Source organism: Xenopus laevis, chromosome 8S, assembly GCF_017654675.1.
Source record: "Xenopus laevis strain J_2021 chromosome 8S, Xenopus_laevis_v10.1, whole genome shotgun sequence".
NCBI lineage: Eukaryota > Metazoa > Chordata > Amphibia > Anura > Pipidae > Xenopus > Xenopus laevis.
This window is the reverse complement of record NC_054386.1, coordinates 9,548,297-9,565,167: the sequence shown is the minus strand read 5'-3', so window position 1 is coordinate 9,565,167 and position 16,871 is coordinate 9,548,297. Positions and strand designations below refer to the sequence as shown.

The window sequence follows — 16,871 nt, the reverse complement described above, 5'->3', positions numbered from 1 at the left end:
TTTACATATGCAAATTTCAGCTATGCACAAGGATTGCCTGAATCCTGCTGAAAAGGCCGAACCCCGAACTGAATCCTGGATTAGATGCATCCCCTACTAGGAAGAGAGAAGATGCTGAACTACAACCTCCTACATATTCATATGTGTGTGAATTACATAGCACATCTTTTGCCGCCTATAGACAAAAACACCATTGTAACAGGTGTCAGAAGTTGGTGGACTCCATGTAACACAGATGCAGCAGTTCTCAGAAACACTTCTTATACAACTCAGTATTAGTTCAGCGATTCAAATGAAAGCAAAATCTTGAAACATTTTTCAGTTTATCCAGTGAATGTTTGAGTTTGTAAAGAAGAATGCAGACACTGCTATTTTTTTGGAACAGCCTAATATTTCTTTCTTCATTTTCTGTAAAGGAATAACACAAATTTGATAAATGTTTCTTCATGTTTTGATTTGGAATATAATGTGCAGTTTCCCAAAGCATTTCATGATGGAAATCACAGCTATAAGGATTCTGAGCTTTACTTTTTTAAAAGCGATACGGACACTTTCCTATAAAAATCATAGGAACATGTCAGTATCAAGTAAATGATGCATCCGGAATATTTCCCCTCAAAGCCGCCCCCAGCCCCCGCAAACCTGCTCTCACCCGACCCTCCAACATTGCTAAATGATCCTGATCCTGAACGCTAGGCTGGGGGGCGGAGCGATCCTCCCATAGGCTGAATACAAATCAAAACAGGACTTCAGCCTATGGTATGATCGTCCCACCCCCAACCCTGCGTCACTAAAGGAAATCGGAAGATCAGTTAGCTGTGTCAGCGGGTCGGCTGCACACAGGTTCACGGGGAACTATTCCAGGTGCATCATTTACTTGATACTGACACGTTCCTATGATTTTTATAGGAAAGGGTCAGTATTACTTTAAACACACTGCTATTATTCTGAACACAACTATAGGGGTATATTTATCAAAGAGTGAAGTTAAGAGATCGCCACAGTCCACTTGAGTGAAATTCCGCCACTCTCCATTTCTATGGGATTTTAAAAAAGGCGTATTTATTAAAGGAAAACTATACCCCCCAAACAATGTAGGTCTCTATAAAAAGATATTGCATAAAACAGCTCATAGGTAAATAAACCATTTTCATAATAATATACTTTTCTAGTAGTGTGTGCCATTGGGTAATCATAAATAGAAAACTGCCATTTTAAAAAATAAGGGCCGCCCCCTGGGATCGTAGGATTCACTGTGCAAACAAACATATCAACAAACCATACTTGTTAGGTCACATGAGCCAATTAACAGACAGAGTTCTGTCTTTTGCTTCCACACTTCTTCCTGTTACAGTTAGAGCTGCAGTATTTCTGGTCAGGTGATCTCTGAGGCAGCACACAGACCATCACTAAATGGTGGCTCAAGGCAAGAGATGTAAAAGGGCAATATTTACTTAAATATATAGACCAGTTTGGATGAGATTCTTTAATATGCCACTTAATATCATGAAAACTCTCTGATGAAGTGTTCATTTTAGGGGTATAGTTTTCCTTTAAAGGATGATCTTTCATCCATTGATTAATACTCTTAAAAATCCCACAGAAATTAATGGAGAGTGGTGGAATATCACTCTAGCGGACTGTCTAAATTCACTCTCCGATAAATATACCCCTATGTGTGTTGCCCATCACTGACATTCTTAGCCAGTTTTACTTCCATGTCCAGAGATTCTTAAATGCTGGGGTATAAAATAAACAGAAAAAGACTATAGTCAGGAGTATCATCATGTTTATTAAAAAACTATGTTATGTTTAAATATAAATCTAAACTATTCTTGCAAGATTTCCATATCCATATAAAATGATGTATTACAAAAGTATGTTTACAAAAAAAAAAAAAAAAGATCACTTTTTTAACAAATACTTATAAGGACCAGGTGCGTAAGGCCTCCTGAAATGAAGCAACATGCTAAAATGTTTAAGAGGCAGTTGCAAGTATGTGTACATAAAAGTTTTACCCATGCATTTTTCTGAGGTTTACACATGACACAAAAGACTTTAATGCACCTTGTGAAGTCATCTTCCCAGCCAAAATGCAACATTATTTATTTCTGTACATAGCAATGTAGTGATAGTTGTTGATAAATGGTAAAACAAGATGAACCAACAACAAATGATCAGGATTAAACCATCTATTACAGTAACAAATTGTGATTGTTGCAGGAGAAAGACAAAAAATAGGACTTTAAATTTTAAATAAAGGAATTGCGAGACTAAACACATTTAATATTTGTCTTCAGCTTCCATGTTCTGAGTATAACAAATTGGAAACAAATATGTAACACTCTGGGGGTTATTTACTAAACAACGAATGCAAAAATTCGGACTTTTAAAAAAAAAAAAGAATCTTGAATTTTTGGAATTTATTATACCCTCGAGGATGGAAAAGTCAGTCTCTGAAAATCCGGCATCTCAGATCTGTCGAGGTTGCATACAAGTCAATGGGAGAATTCCCAATGATTTTTTTATGTGCGCTGGGTTTTTGCCAATACCCTGAAGTTTTCAGGCAAAATTCAAAATTTTCGGATGAAAATCAGAAATCCGGAAAAATCGAGAAAACAGATTTTTCTCCCACAAACAAAAGTCTCGGGAAAGTGTATTAATAAATAAGCTCAAAAAACCCATGCAGATTTTGTCGGAGTTTTTGTTCAGAAAATATTGAGATAAATTCGGACTTTGATAAATAACCCCCTAAATTGCTTGAAAAATGTGAATTCTAATTCCAAGAGTAAATACATCTACAAAGACATTACTTGAAGTAATCTCTTCTCACTTAAATGCTGAAATTCCTTCTTAAGATAATGTATCAATCATAGCTATGCTAACAAAAAAATAAGATCCTTAGGAGCTATATAAGTTGCAAATACACTCTATAACAAATGTAAAAAAAAAAAACCAAAACATTTCAGTAATTTACATCGGTTTTCCCATTTTTTGAAAATAAATCTGTAAAGAGAAGATATGGAGTCGTTTTACCCCAGAACTTTTTAACTAGCAGACTTGTTGTGTTCTACTGCATGTATGACTTGAATCAAGTATTTTAAAGCTTGCATAGAGTTGTTACAGATTTTGATGAATCCCAGCTCTATAGCTTGTCTCACAATGTGAGAGAAGAAACGAAAATGAGCGTTTTTGAAAAAAAATTGTCTGCTTATCATGTAATATTGAATTATTCACACTGGAAATTGTGCCAGACGAGTCGCATTTCTTTTGCCGCCCCACTAAAGTCTGTTTCACCTTGCAGGTTGCATAAGGGGATGAGGAAATAATGTAAATTACATCCTTATAAATGGTGCACACACATTCCCTTTTGTAAAATATGAGGATATTCGAAGTCTCCTCTGTACCGAAAGCAACATTGATGGCTAGTCCCACGATTCGACCATTGGCCTCCTGCCTTTATGTGGTCGTGGAACTCCTCTGTGACTTATAATATCCTTGTTTTTTACAACAGGGGGTACATTATTATCTATATAAGCATAAATAAAAAGCACAAGGGACATAAAAGATCAGTTATCTGGAATGCGTGGGACCTTTCCATGAGGTCTTTTTGCAATATGGGCAATTTAACAGTTTTCGTGCCAGACACGTCTAGGCAGTGTTCAATTCCCACAGAACCGATAAATGTGGCTTATAAAATGTTAAAGGTCTCTAGCAAACTTGCATGTATTGCATACCCAATAGCTGTTTATAACTGAAGAGGGTGCCTGCTAAAGCAGGGGTCCCCAACCGCCGGGCTTAGGGGACAATTAATGTGGTGCACCCGAATAGGACGCCGGTGTGCTTAATTGGACGCTGACTCCTCCCCCGGGCCAAAAAAGGTTGGGGACCCCTGTGCTAAAGGAATAGCGATACATTAAACACTGATAGTGTTCTGCTGATATTTTATAGATTCAACCGCAATCAATTGTGCCATTACAACTAGTAATCCTTAGTTGCTAAAAAAATGTATATTTAATATATCATATAATAATTTCAAGATTCTACCAGAATCTCAACAATATGATCAATCTCATGGTGTTCAGTCTTGCAGCTTGAGGAGGTCGTCGACGGAGGTGAAAAGCTTTCAAGCATGTCACAATGGCCTAGTTTTGAATTTCCCATCATGCCTGTCAGTACTGTATCAAGGTCGTAATAGGAGGTATCAACTTCAGAAAATAAATCTTCCACACAGGCAGCATTTCGGTTTTCCAATGTTTCAAAAATATGCTCCAGAGATTTTTGAAAATGCACCTTGTTTTCCTGTGGGCTTTCAGTCTCCCAGAGGTTACTCTGGGAATTTTGTAATGGTTTTAGCGTACTAACTGCAGGCAGTTCAGAAATTTCTTGGGTCTGGTGCACTTCCAGTTCTTCACTGTAGGCAATGTATTCTTCATTTATTTCCCCTTCATCAAGTTCTTTGGTTGAATGGCAAAGGATGTCTGTGGAAACCAGATGATCTAATGGAAACTGATCAGTTCTCCTTTGATCAAAAACGTGCCAGCTGCCATCTTGAGTCATCTCTTCTTGAATCTGCCGTACTGTATTAGCAATAAGTACCGAACGACAAAGGTTGGGTTCAACAAGCATGTGACAGATCTGAAGCTTGACCAATGACATGTCTAGTAATGACTGACGTTCAAGAGTATATGAAGGAACAGTTTTCAACTCCGCTAGAGGTCCGTCATTATCTTCCTCAGGATCACAACTTTTTCTCTTGATGCCTCTAGTAAACATTTTAACCTAAAGGAATGATGAAAGAAATATAAAACATTTATATACACACACACCATGACAAACCGATTATAAAGTTTATTGTCAAACAATATTATTGCTAACACTCAACCAATGTACTGTATATGGTTACATTAAAATTGGAAACCGAAAATAACGTATAATACAAAAAATAATATTCAGTAAGGACAAAATAAGCAATCACAACCACTTATTTACTAAAATATCAAACTAATACCTCTTGAGAAGGCATTACAATGTTTTCTCCATGTATGTACTGCTTCACACTGCAGTGAAGAAAACTGGCATACAACTTTGGTCCTGTCCATTTCTAGGCCAATGACAAAAACATTCTGCACTGGAGAATGCATGACTCTTTTAGAAATCCTTGATCCACTGCAAAATTTAAGTACTATGGATGGTTCCTCAAATGAGAAGTGTTTTTAAAATGTTTGGGCACTGCACAGAAAATGAAAATATACCAGTTAGTTGAATTGATGGGTTATCACAGCAGGATTAATGCAGGAAGCTATAGAAATTAAACAGTGTTTATGACAGTCACATTTTTTGTGGAACATACCTACAGACAGTTTTTGAAAGACGGATGGTGCAAGTTGCAGAGAATGGAGTATATCAAAGAAAAATAAAACTGGTAAATGGTGTAATACACACACCAGCAGCTGCATGCATATGCATGGATCCACATTGCCTTCCGAGTTTCGGGAAAAGATTCCCTTAATCATAGGCTTACAATTCAGAGAATACCATTTCCTTAAATAGACAATATAACAGTGACATCTACTGACCAACATCTGAATCACAATTTAAAATACATACATTTCAATATGTTAAAATTGTTTGGAATGTAGTTCTCAACAGTTAAAATTACTATTTATTTTAAAAAGCACAAAAGCCAAAATAAACTGTTAAGAGGTATATTTTGAGATGGAGCTAGTGCCTATAACTTACATGTGTTAAAAAACACTATTAATCATGAATAGGGGGAAGTATAGTAAATTCATATGGTAGGATAAGGTTGGGTTATATAAATATGTAAGATCATACCTTGTATTCAAGCCTTTAGGTACCCTGGTGTCTAGCTTAAGGCTAAGGCCACACTAGGCGATAGCGCCGCGATTTGACTCGCGGCGACTTTTCGCCGCGACTTTTAAGCCGCAATCGCTGGGGAAACTTTTGCTCTGGCGTCTATGGGGAATCGCGTAAAATCGCCAGCGTAAAAACACACGCGGCGATCTTTTTTCTATTGTCGCTCGAAATCGCCTAGCGAGGCAATTTCGAGCGACAGTAGAGAAAAGATCGCCGCGTGTGTTTTTACGCTGGTGATTTTACGCGATTCCCCATAGACGCCAGCGCAAAAGTTTCCCCAGCGATTGCTTAAAAGTCGCGACGAAAAGTCGCCGCGAGTCAAATCGCGGCGCTATCGCCTAGTGTGGCCTTAGCCTAAGGACACACGAGGAGATTCAGGGAGATTTTGTCGCCTGGCTACTAATCTCCTTGTCTTTTGAGCAACTATCTCCCTGAACTGCCTCAGCGTTTTTCCCCATAGGCTACAATGAAAAGTCGCCTGCGCTAATGCACACACGGTGATGCGTTTTCAATAGTTGCCCAAAGTTGCCTCAGTGAGGCAATTTCAGGCAACTATTGAAAACGCATCACCGTGTGTGCATTAGCGCAGGCGACTTTTCATTGTAGCCTATGGGGAAAAACGCTGAGGCAGTTCAGGGAGATAGTTGCTCAAAAGACAAGGAGATTAGTAGCCAGGCGACAAAATCTCCCTGAATCTCCTTGTGTGTCCTTACCCTTAAGATCCAAAAAGCCTTCCTTAAATTTAGAGGTCGGAGGGTGTCACCTCCTCTAAGGGGGTTTTATACCTGTTCTATAACCCTCACTTTCAAATCCAAGATACCCCTAGAGCAGGGATCCCCAACCTTTTGAACCTGTGAGCAACATTTAGAAGTAAAAGGAGTTGGGGAGCAACACAAGCATGAAAAATGTTCTTGGGGTGCCAAAGAAGTGCTGTGATTGGCCATTTGGTAGCCCCTATGTGGATTGTCAACCTACATTGAGACTCTGTTGGGCAGTACACCTGGTTTTTATACAACCAAAACTTGCCTCCAAGGCTGGCATTCAAAAATAATCACCTGCTTTGAGGCCACTGAGAGCAACATCCAAGGGGTTGGAGAGCAACATGTTGCTCACGAGCTACTGGTTGGGGATCACTGCCCTAGAGGAACATACTGCAAAGTGTTAACTATGGGGGATTTTTCATCTTTATTCTCAATGGCCCTTATATGTTCTCTCACCCTATCTTTTAAGCAGCGGATGGATTGGCCTACGCACTACTTGGTAACGCATTTCCATTCCAAAACAATATGTTTTGGGTTACAATTATAAAAGCCCTTACTTTGGTATGTTGTACCTTTAACATTTGACTTACAATAGTTGCTAACATCAATCACCCTATGTCTTACATATAGTTGCTCCACATTTATAAGTTCCATTAAGGGTAAGGCCAGACGAGGAGATTCGGGGAGATTTTGTCGCCTGGCGACTTATCGCCACGTCTTTTGCGCGACTATCTCCCCGAACTGCCTCAGCGTTTTTCCGCCATAGGCTACAGCGCAAAATCGCCTGCGCTGATGCACACGCGGCGATACTGAGGCAACTTTGGGCGTCTATTGAAAACGCATCGCCGCGTGTGCATTAGCGCAGGCGATTTTGCGCTGTAGCCTATGGCGAAAAAACGCTGAGGCAGTTCGGGGAGATAGTCGCGCAAAAGACGTGGCGATAAGTCGCCAGGCGACAAAATCTCCCCGAATCTCCTCGTCTGGCTTTACCCTAAAGTAAAGCCAGTTACTACCAACATCATTTGTATTATTGGCAGACAGGGAAACCAGACTAGGGGCCAATATGTTCCCCAGAGTGGGTGCTTTCCTGGACACAAACCTGATATTATTTAGGGAATAATGTCACTTAACTGTAGTCCAGCAATATCTGGAGGCCTGAAATTAGGAAGCATGGTTAGATAATGTTAGGTAAGAGCCCTTAGGTAGCAAAGGATGTTGGATAGTTCATATAAACAGTAGTATATCCAATAACATACTGCTGGACTTTGTACATGCTCTTTAAAGCTCTATTTTTGGAGTCAAGTTAAATAGATGCCATTTGGCAAATGCATCATTATTCCGGTCTGTTTATACATTTTAATAACAACATATATACCGGTATGTATAGGGGATTGGTTGAGATATTATGACGTAATTTATGTGTAGATTTACTACACATTCCAAACAATTTGGGTGCATGGCAATGCAATTATTTCCTGCGGTGTTTCACTCAGATCAACTGCTATTCTGGAGTATTGTTGCTGTACTGCCAATGGAGGCATCGACATGCATTTCAAGTGGAGAATTCTATATTTTTTTTTACCACTAAAATATGTTGTGAAAACATTTCCACATTCGAGAATATTGATTAATTCCGAATGATTAAAGAAATATGCAATATACAAAATAATGCAAAGTGTGTGCATGTAACAAATGAATTAATGTCTGTGTGCTTTGCTATGTTTACCCTCCATAACATACTTTTACTGCAATGCACAAAATGCATCTAAATGATTATATATCAAGAATGACAGGCTATACTGTAGTCTGTACAACCCTCCAAAGAGTAAGTGTCAGCAGATCTATGAATTAGCAGTCAGTAACTCATCAAATATTTAAAGCAAAGAAACGTTTTAAAATTATTTCTCTTTCTCTGTAATAATAAACACTACCCTGTACTTGATTAGAACTAACTTGCAGAAATTCATATGGGCTTTATAGAATGTTTAAATATTTTTTTTAGTAGACAAGGTACATGGATCCAACTTATGGAAAAGGAAATGCATTAATTGGTTCAAGAATGCAATTTTAAATGTTAGGTTAAATTACTTGCAGTTAGGGATTCACGGAATCCACTATTTTGGATTTGGCCGAACCCCCGAATCCTCCGTGAAAGATTCGGACGAACACTGAACCAAATCCTAATTTGCATATGCAAATTAGGGGTGGGAAGGGGAAAACATTTTTTACTTCCTTGTTTTGTAACAAAGAGTCACAATTTCCAAGCAAGAAAGGCTGAATTGCGAACCGAATCCTGGATTCGGTGCATCCCTACTTGCAGTGTAAATAAGAGTAATTTCATATACCATAAAAACGATAACAGAATCCCATGAAGCACTTCTGGCCTAACAAGCTCCTCACAATAAAGGTGGCCGTAGACGTAGAGATCCGCTCGTTTGGAGAAGTTGCCAAACGAGCAGATCTCTCCCCGATATGCCCACATTGAAGTGGACGATATCGGGCTGATCCGATACAGGCGGTCAGATGCGGCTGAGATCCGACTGGATTTTTTTACCTGCCCGATCAAGATCTGGCCGACTTTCAGCCAGATATGGATCAGGGAAGCCCATCGGATGGCCCCGCACATGGGCCAATAAGCTGCCGACTCGGTCTGTCGACAGTTTTAACTTGCTAGAACCCAATGGTGTACTTTTCAACTTACAAATGATTACAATCTTCATGAATGTGATTTTATCATCAGCAGTTAAACATTTTGTAAGCTGCTTAAATAAATGTGTTCTAGTACAGTTGCGAGAAAGCAAGCAATGGATACCAGTACAGATGGAAAAGGAACTTTTTTTATTACTAAAGCAGTGGCTTTGATACCAGAATAGGAATATATATTATATATATATATATATATATATATATATATATATATATATATATTATTGAGAAAAATAACAGAACATGTTAAAAACAGGCCAATACGACAGCAGGGCAAGGTGCCACAAAAAACGAATCCCCTGATACAGGGTCCAACTTGGTGCACTGCAAAGAAAGCAAATTATAGCGTGATAATGACAATTACACTGTAAATGCAAACATGCATAATTCGGTCAATTCACAGAGCTAAATAAATCTATGCATACAAAGGCATCTGGTGATAAATAAGAACCACTTTCACTAGGTGATAGCACACAGGGAATTTTCGCTTGATGGGTAATTAGTGGGCTGAGGAGCAAACAAAATTATATTTACCCCCTTACAGTTCATTAGAATGCTAAATGCCTTCAAGGTGGAGGTGGTGGTTTCAGTCAACACTTACCAGAGCACCCACGGGCTAAAAAGCATCAGTACTGGCACAGAAATAATTCTGTAACTAAGTGAACAGGTGGCAACAGGGATGGTTTAAATGCTTCTGCCACTGCTGAAATAAGCTGAAACTATATACCTGAAATAAGCTGAAACTATATACCCTGTATGCAGTCTGTGGTTTACCTTCTGCTGAATGTCAAATTAACTTTATTATTCTTTAAAGGAGAACTAAACCCCCAAACTAATGAAAACCCCTACCCCTCTCTGTCACCCCCCCGCACAGGTGTTAATACCTGTAAACGCCCCATAAGCTCGAACAAATCGAAAATTTTCGGACCTTGTGTGGAGAGTCACGTTATTTTTCGTGCAATGGCGATCGGTCGTTCAGAAGAGGTTAGAAAATTTCTGTCGGCTGCCGATAATATCTCTGCATGTATTGCCGATCTGACAATATCAGTGGGAGACCAGCTTTTGTCAGACATAATTTTCGTACACCTGTAGGGGCAGAACATCGTCTGATCTGTTCTTTTCTACTTTATTTGATCTGAATGGTTAGTGGCAAGTTGGGAGATGGCACAGAACGATCGTTCGTCCAATGTGAAGGACTATAGTTTGAAAAAAAAAAAAAAAAATGGATGAATTTCCTAGCACATTGCACATATCAAAAAAGAAATTGGTGTTCGCATTGGCTCGGCTCCTACTTCGACGCAACTCTACTTCGGGGGCCTGGTTAATCCCGGGAATGCAGCCATCCGGCCAGAGACAATTGTCCCCTTGATGGTGGCCCAGCGCACATAACTACGTATCTGTCTCTCCCTGAAAGTGGGGATTTGGTTGATGGCTCCCCATTAACCCTAGCTAAAACCGCGAGTGCGTGGACTGGGTGAGTGGCACACTTCTATTAAGCTGCTGTTTGCAGTTTCTCTCTTTTCCTAGGCCACAGTCCGTCATGTCACTGCATCCCCCTGGCTGTCGCTAGTGACGCTGGAGTCGCCCGCAGCGGGGGCTGGGTAAATAACCTTGGAGGGCTGTTTCCGGCCCGCAGTTTGAGGACCCCTGCTCTTATGCATTCCCCTGTTTTCCAGCCATTTGCAACCAAAAACGTGGTGGATGTCAGAGGAGCAAAATGTGCAAGTGGAGCACAGTTTCTCTAGCTTTGAGATTCTGCACATAATGTAACCTCTGACATCACAAACATGGAGAAATTTTGCAGTCCTCTGGTCCCAATGTTCTGGGGGTTGACAGCTCTGTGACACAGGGCTTTAGAAGCCCTTTGATGAGAACTGTATCAACACTAATGCAGTCCCGTCGGAAATCATCAACAGTATTAACCGTGATCTCAGGAATTACACTGGACTAGGGACAGAAAAGGTAAAGTCCTGATAGGCTGGGGATATGGTTGCCACCTTTTCTGTTAAAAAAAAATACCGGCCTTCCTATATATTTATCTTTTTTCCCTAATAACATTGGGATCAACCATCATTTTTACCGGCCAGGCCAGTAAAATACCGGCCAGGTGGCAACCCTAGCTGGGGATCTGTTTACATTTATCCTCCAGGATTTATTAAAGCCCACACATTCCACAGCACTGTACAACAGACGGGTGTATAAAGTAAACATAAAAAAACTAACAAAATATAAAAGGAGGGGGGATTAGGGGCCTGTTAAAGAACCAGTAACCAGAATTTTAAAAAATTGTTAGTATACAATGAAAAAATACCCCACAAAGACAAATTAAGCTTTGAAATTGAACAATCTTTGAAAAGAAATAACTTACCGAATCTCCGCTGGCGCTTCTCTCCAGAAAAAGGCGACGATCCATCGTGCGGCACTCGATTTCTCCTCTATGGCGAGGGAGGAGAAATTGAGCGTCGCACGATGGATCGCCTTCTCTGAAGAGGAGCGCCAGCGAAGTTTGGGTAAGTTATTTCTTAATAAAGACTTCGCAATTTCAACGTTTCATTTGTCTTTTTTTTTTTTTTTTAAAAAAATTGATGTTACTGGTCCGTTAAAATAAAAATGTGGTATTATATTAACACTATCCCAAAAAGTGTGTTTTCAAAATTAGTCATACTAATAGGAGCACCCACATAAGGGTGACGCCTCAAAGCATTTAACTGTCCCTAAAATATGAAGTATTCCGCCCCTAAACTACACATAGACTTGTACACAACCCAGTGTGCTTATTATAGGTTTAAATTTATTCAACTAGGCACAAGTCTTCCACACAAACTTGAAAGTTTGACTTTTCCCTCCATAACGCTGGAGGAAATTGTAGTTTAACTTATGGAGAAGCAGCTGCCGAGCTCGGAACTACAGTTCCCAGGGGGCCCCTCGCACTGACGTCACTGCATTGCTTACGGATGACGCGGTGGGGGGGATGGGAGCCGCCATTTTAGCTGTTCATTGTTTCCTGGTGCTTTCGCTCCTGCTTTACTCTCTGTGGTTAACAACAACTATTAATAACACCGAATAAATAAGATACGTTGTTAAATGCAAGCAGCCCCACTAATGCCTGGAATCGCACAATTTCCAGGGTCGCGATAACTGCAACTCCCCTTTGAAATACTCACCGATGATGAAGACGATGCTCACAGGCGAGCGGCATATAATCCTACGTAAAGGGAGCAGTGTCCGTAATCGGTGTAAATAACCGTTTTCTACGGAGCGTCCGTTTCAGCCGACTGTAGCCAGGACCCGGCGGCACTTCACCTCCCGCGCTCTAACTACCGAAAGAGTAAAGGCTTTGCCGAGCAGTTCCGCCCCTGATTGGCCGTGACCGACAAAAGATTGCCATAGAGATGATAGCCCCGCCCCACATCCTGTTTCCTGATTGGTGGAGAAAAAGAGCCACTGTTTGAATCCCAGTGGGGGGAAAGTCCTCTTTCTTTTTGAAAGAGTGTGTGTGTGAAAGGCTCTTCAACATTCCTCTTTCTCTCACTGTAAAGTAATAATGTAGTTGAGACCAAAAAAAAAAAACAACAATTTCATATACTGAGGTATTTTAGCTCTTGAAAAATGCTGGAGGTTTGGACAACAGAGGAGAAAGGGCTTCCCTGACTGTGTTTTAAAGGGGACTCGTCACCCAAAAAAATTATTCAAAATTCTATTTTATCACATAAGCAGGGCCGCTTCTGTCATAAGGCAAGGTGAGTCCCGTGCTTCAGCCGGCAGCGAGTGGCCAGTTACAAGGGGCGACAAAAAGCCGCCTCTTGTAACTTTAAGAGCCGAACTTCTGGGTTTAACCCAGAAATTCGGCTCCGCTAGTGCAGAGAGCGCCATTGCGCTTAATGTACTACAGATACTGCCTCCTTAGACCCGCTCAGACCTTAATTTTAAAGCGCGGAGCTGTAGAGGAGGGGGGCGGCAGCAGCCCCAGAATCGGCGCTGGAAATAAGTCAGGCAAAATGAACTTTAATTACACTATATAAATTATTTGAATCTTGTTTCCTTCAGTCTGGAAATTCCTAATTATAACAAGCAGGCAGGAGCTATTTGTGGACACTGTTATTAAGGCAAGTAAGTCTTGTATCATCTCAGAATCTTGTTTGTGCACCAGAATGGGGGACCCGATGTCCATCCCCATGTCCTGACTACACAATTAAATCAGGGATAAATTGTCTCAGAATATCCCTCTCTACATCATACTAACAGTTACTTTAAAGATGAACAACCCCTTTAATGAAAGGTGATGGTTTATCAGTCAGGACATAACAACTTTCATTTCTTACGAGTGTTCCCTTTCCATCCAGTCTATTACACTTATTACATACACAGGCATTGCTAAATATGTCCAAATATTGCCTACAGATATATATTCCCTAAGGGCTGAGTGGCATTGCCTTAAAGGGTAACTATAGCAAAAATCAACATTTAAAATACACTTCATCACACTAAAACAAAGAACTTTCTAAATACAATCGATTAAAAATTCTGTAACGTGTATGAAATAATCAGTTTTAACTTTACTACCTCCCTCTCAGTATCTGTTTCTCTCCATTCTGTTTTCTTGCAGGAGTTGGATGACAGATTTTCATTGACAGATCGAACATATTTTTTTTTTGGGGGGGGGGTCCTTTTTTAGCAGGTGTATTAACTCTCACTCAAATATCTGCTTCCAAAACAAACAAAATGACTTTGGCACAAATACTACATGAAAGGAGATAACATCTCTGGTGATTTTAATTCCAGTATAAACAAAATCTAACAAAATAACTGCCTTTTGCACAAATCCTGCATGTAGAGAGACATGATGTTGGTTGATTTTAATAGAGTGAGCTCTAAAACATCTTCTAGGCAAAAGGAAGCCCCCCTATAAGATATATTGGATCTAACTGTCAATGAATATCTGACACCCAACTGCTGCTTAAGGAGAGAATGAAGAGATGCTGAGAGGGGGAAAATGAAGAGTAACTTTATCATTTTAGAAACAGGTCAGAATATTTAATTATATTTATAAAATCTTCTTATTGCAGTATGATGAAGCTTTTATTACTTTTTCATTCTTGCAAAAGGTCCCCTTTAACACAATTGCCTTTTAAATGACCAGTAACACCAAACAAACAAAAGATTTGTATGCATTTAAAAATATTGTACCTACCTTCACTGTAAAACTGTGTTTGCTTCAGCAATGCTGCAAACTCCATGTGGGAATTGAAACTATTTTGATGCTAGGTCTCATTCTTGGGGGTTTTTTTCTGGTGATATTTCACGTTTTTTTCCCCTTTAATCAATTGTAACTATTACGGTTTCAGAATATACTTGCGCTGTTTTTCCACGTCCATGATTTTTCATCGAAATGAGAAAAAAAACGGCCACTCGATTTTTAAGCAGTCCCCCAATGTATTTGTGTTACAGTAAAGTTTATGATGGTTGAGAATAGTTTTGTTGTTTTCAGCTTGATTTTGGAGATGGAAAAAGGATGAACAAGAAAATACTGACACCCTGTGGACAAAATTGGTATTTTCAGAACTCCCAGGTAAAATGTTTCCTGTGTACTTTTTGACAAGATGAAGGTCTGACATATTTATATACTTGTGCCTTCTGAGTTTTATTTGAATGTATATGTGGGTTTTTAATTCACTTTTTTTTGTATAAATAGGTACTTTCTTACTTTGTTATTTTTCACTACCTCGGTGTGATAATTGCCTTAATACTATTATTATTGTTATTAATAATAATAATAATAATAACAACAATAATAATATGTATTTACAAAGCACCAACATAGTTTACATAATTGTACAATAAATGAGTGCATTGAGCATGCAAAAAACAATATCTGATAACCAATATAAGTGGTAAAGAAGGTCCTTCCCAAATGAACAATCTACTAGAGCTAGAAGTAGATTTTTGTCTTGCTGATACTTAACAGTAGGGATGCACCGAATCCAGGATTCGGTTTGGGATTCGGCCTTTTTCAGCAGGATTCGGATTCGGCGCGAATCCTTGTCCCTGGCCGAACCAAATCCGAATCCTAATTTGCACATGTAAATTATAGGCGAAGTAGTGTCATTAAAGCATTACATCCAGAACTTCTTAGTTCCTCTTCTGAAGAACAGATGGCTTGGGTAACGCCGTGCCCAGTTTGGACTTATTTGGTGGGGTTTCCATGAATATACAGTCCAAAAGGGATATCTAGGTACTGCCCCAAAGAAAAATGTAGGTCTGTATTATTAACAACAGTACATATAGATGATTTACCATTAGTTGCATTTTAAAATTCTCTACAATCACTATACTAGAGGGGTTATTTATCAAAGTCTGAATTTATCTCAATATTTTCTGCTACAAACTCCAATCAAATCCGCTCGGGTTTTTTTACGCTTATCTATTATTACCCTTTCCTGAAAATTTGCTTTACTGGAAAAAATCTGATTTTCATGTTTTTTTCGGATTTTTCATCAAATTTTTTCACCCGAAAACTCAGATTTTTGCCAGAAAACTCAGATAACTTTGGGGTATTTCATGAAACCCAGCGCACATCAAAAGATCACTGGGACTTCTCCCATTGACTTATATGCAACCTCGACAGGTCTGAGATGCCGGATTTTCTGATTCAGACTTTTCCATCCTCGGGGTTTAATATATTTTTTTTTAAAAATTTGTGATTTTTCACAAATCCGATTTTATTAAAAAAAAAAGTTTTTCATGATTTTTGCATTCAGAGTTTAGTAAATAACCCCCTAGAAGTGCTAGAAAAGACAGAAAATTGGCACCCTATGAACATGGCAGCTCAAGTTTTCATGTGAGTGTGTGTACAAGCAGAATGCTATATGTAAAAATATCCTAGTTTTCTAAACAGGATCCTTTACAACTGAGCTTTTTTTCTGTGCAGTAAATAAACCACATGTTATGGGTCAATTTGTTTTAAGCTTTGGTTTAAAATTGATTTATTATCATTCTTGAATCCTGTTAACAGATATTTGGCATGACGTCTTAAATTATTTCACACTTGCATGCTTAATAAATACATATATATAATGTATACATTGGTAGAAACTGATAAATAAAAAGCTTTTGTATTCTTTATATTAAATGAAGCTGGCTTATTCGCTCTCTGCAGATTTGCTCCTCTGCTGTATCCCATACCAATTAGCTAAGCAGTCATAATAATGAAAGTTAAAGGGGTGGTTCACATTTAAGTTAACTTTTAGTATGTTATAGAATGGCTAATTCTAAGTTACTTTTAAATTGATCTTCAATATTTATTTTTGATAGTTTTTGAATTTTTTACTCTGTCCAGCTTTCACATGGGGGTCACTGACCCCATATTAAAAACAAATGCTCTGTAAGGCTACACATTCATTGTTATTGCTACTTTGTATTACTCATCTTTCTATTCAGGCCCTCTCCTTTTCATATTCCAGTGTCTTATTCAAGTCACTGCAAGGTTGCTAGAATAATTTGGACCCTAGCAGCAAGATTGCTGAA

At 39.0% G+C, this 16,871-nt stretch overlaps 1 protein-coding gene across 6 annotated transcripts; it reads right to left on the bottom strand.

Annotated features, from left to right (window-relative positions):
* Positions 1 to 1,772: 1,772 nt before the first annotated feature.
* Positions 1,773 to 12,743, bottom strand: cdca4.S (cell division cycle associated 4 S homeolog). 6 transcript variants are annotated; one of them, XM_041574303.1, is made up of 4 exons: positions 12,512 to 12,743; positions 10,276 to 10,543; positions 5,012 to 5,232; positions 1,773 to 4,782 (listed from the first exon to the last, which is right to left on the bottom strand). In XM_041574303.1, the coding sequence occupies exons 3-4, from the start codon at positions 5,024 to 5,026 to the stop codon at positions 4,036 to 4,038; spliced, it is 762 nt and encodes a 253-aa protein (XP_041430237.1). In that variant the 5' UTR covers positions 5,027 to 5,232; positions 10,276 to 10,543; positions 12,512 to 12,743; the 3' UTR covers positions 1,773 to 4,035.
* Positions 12,744 to 16,871: the final 4,128 nt, after the last annotated feature.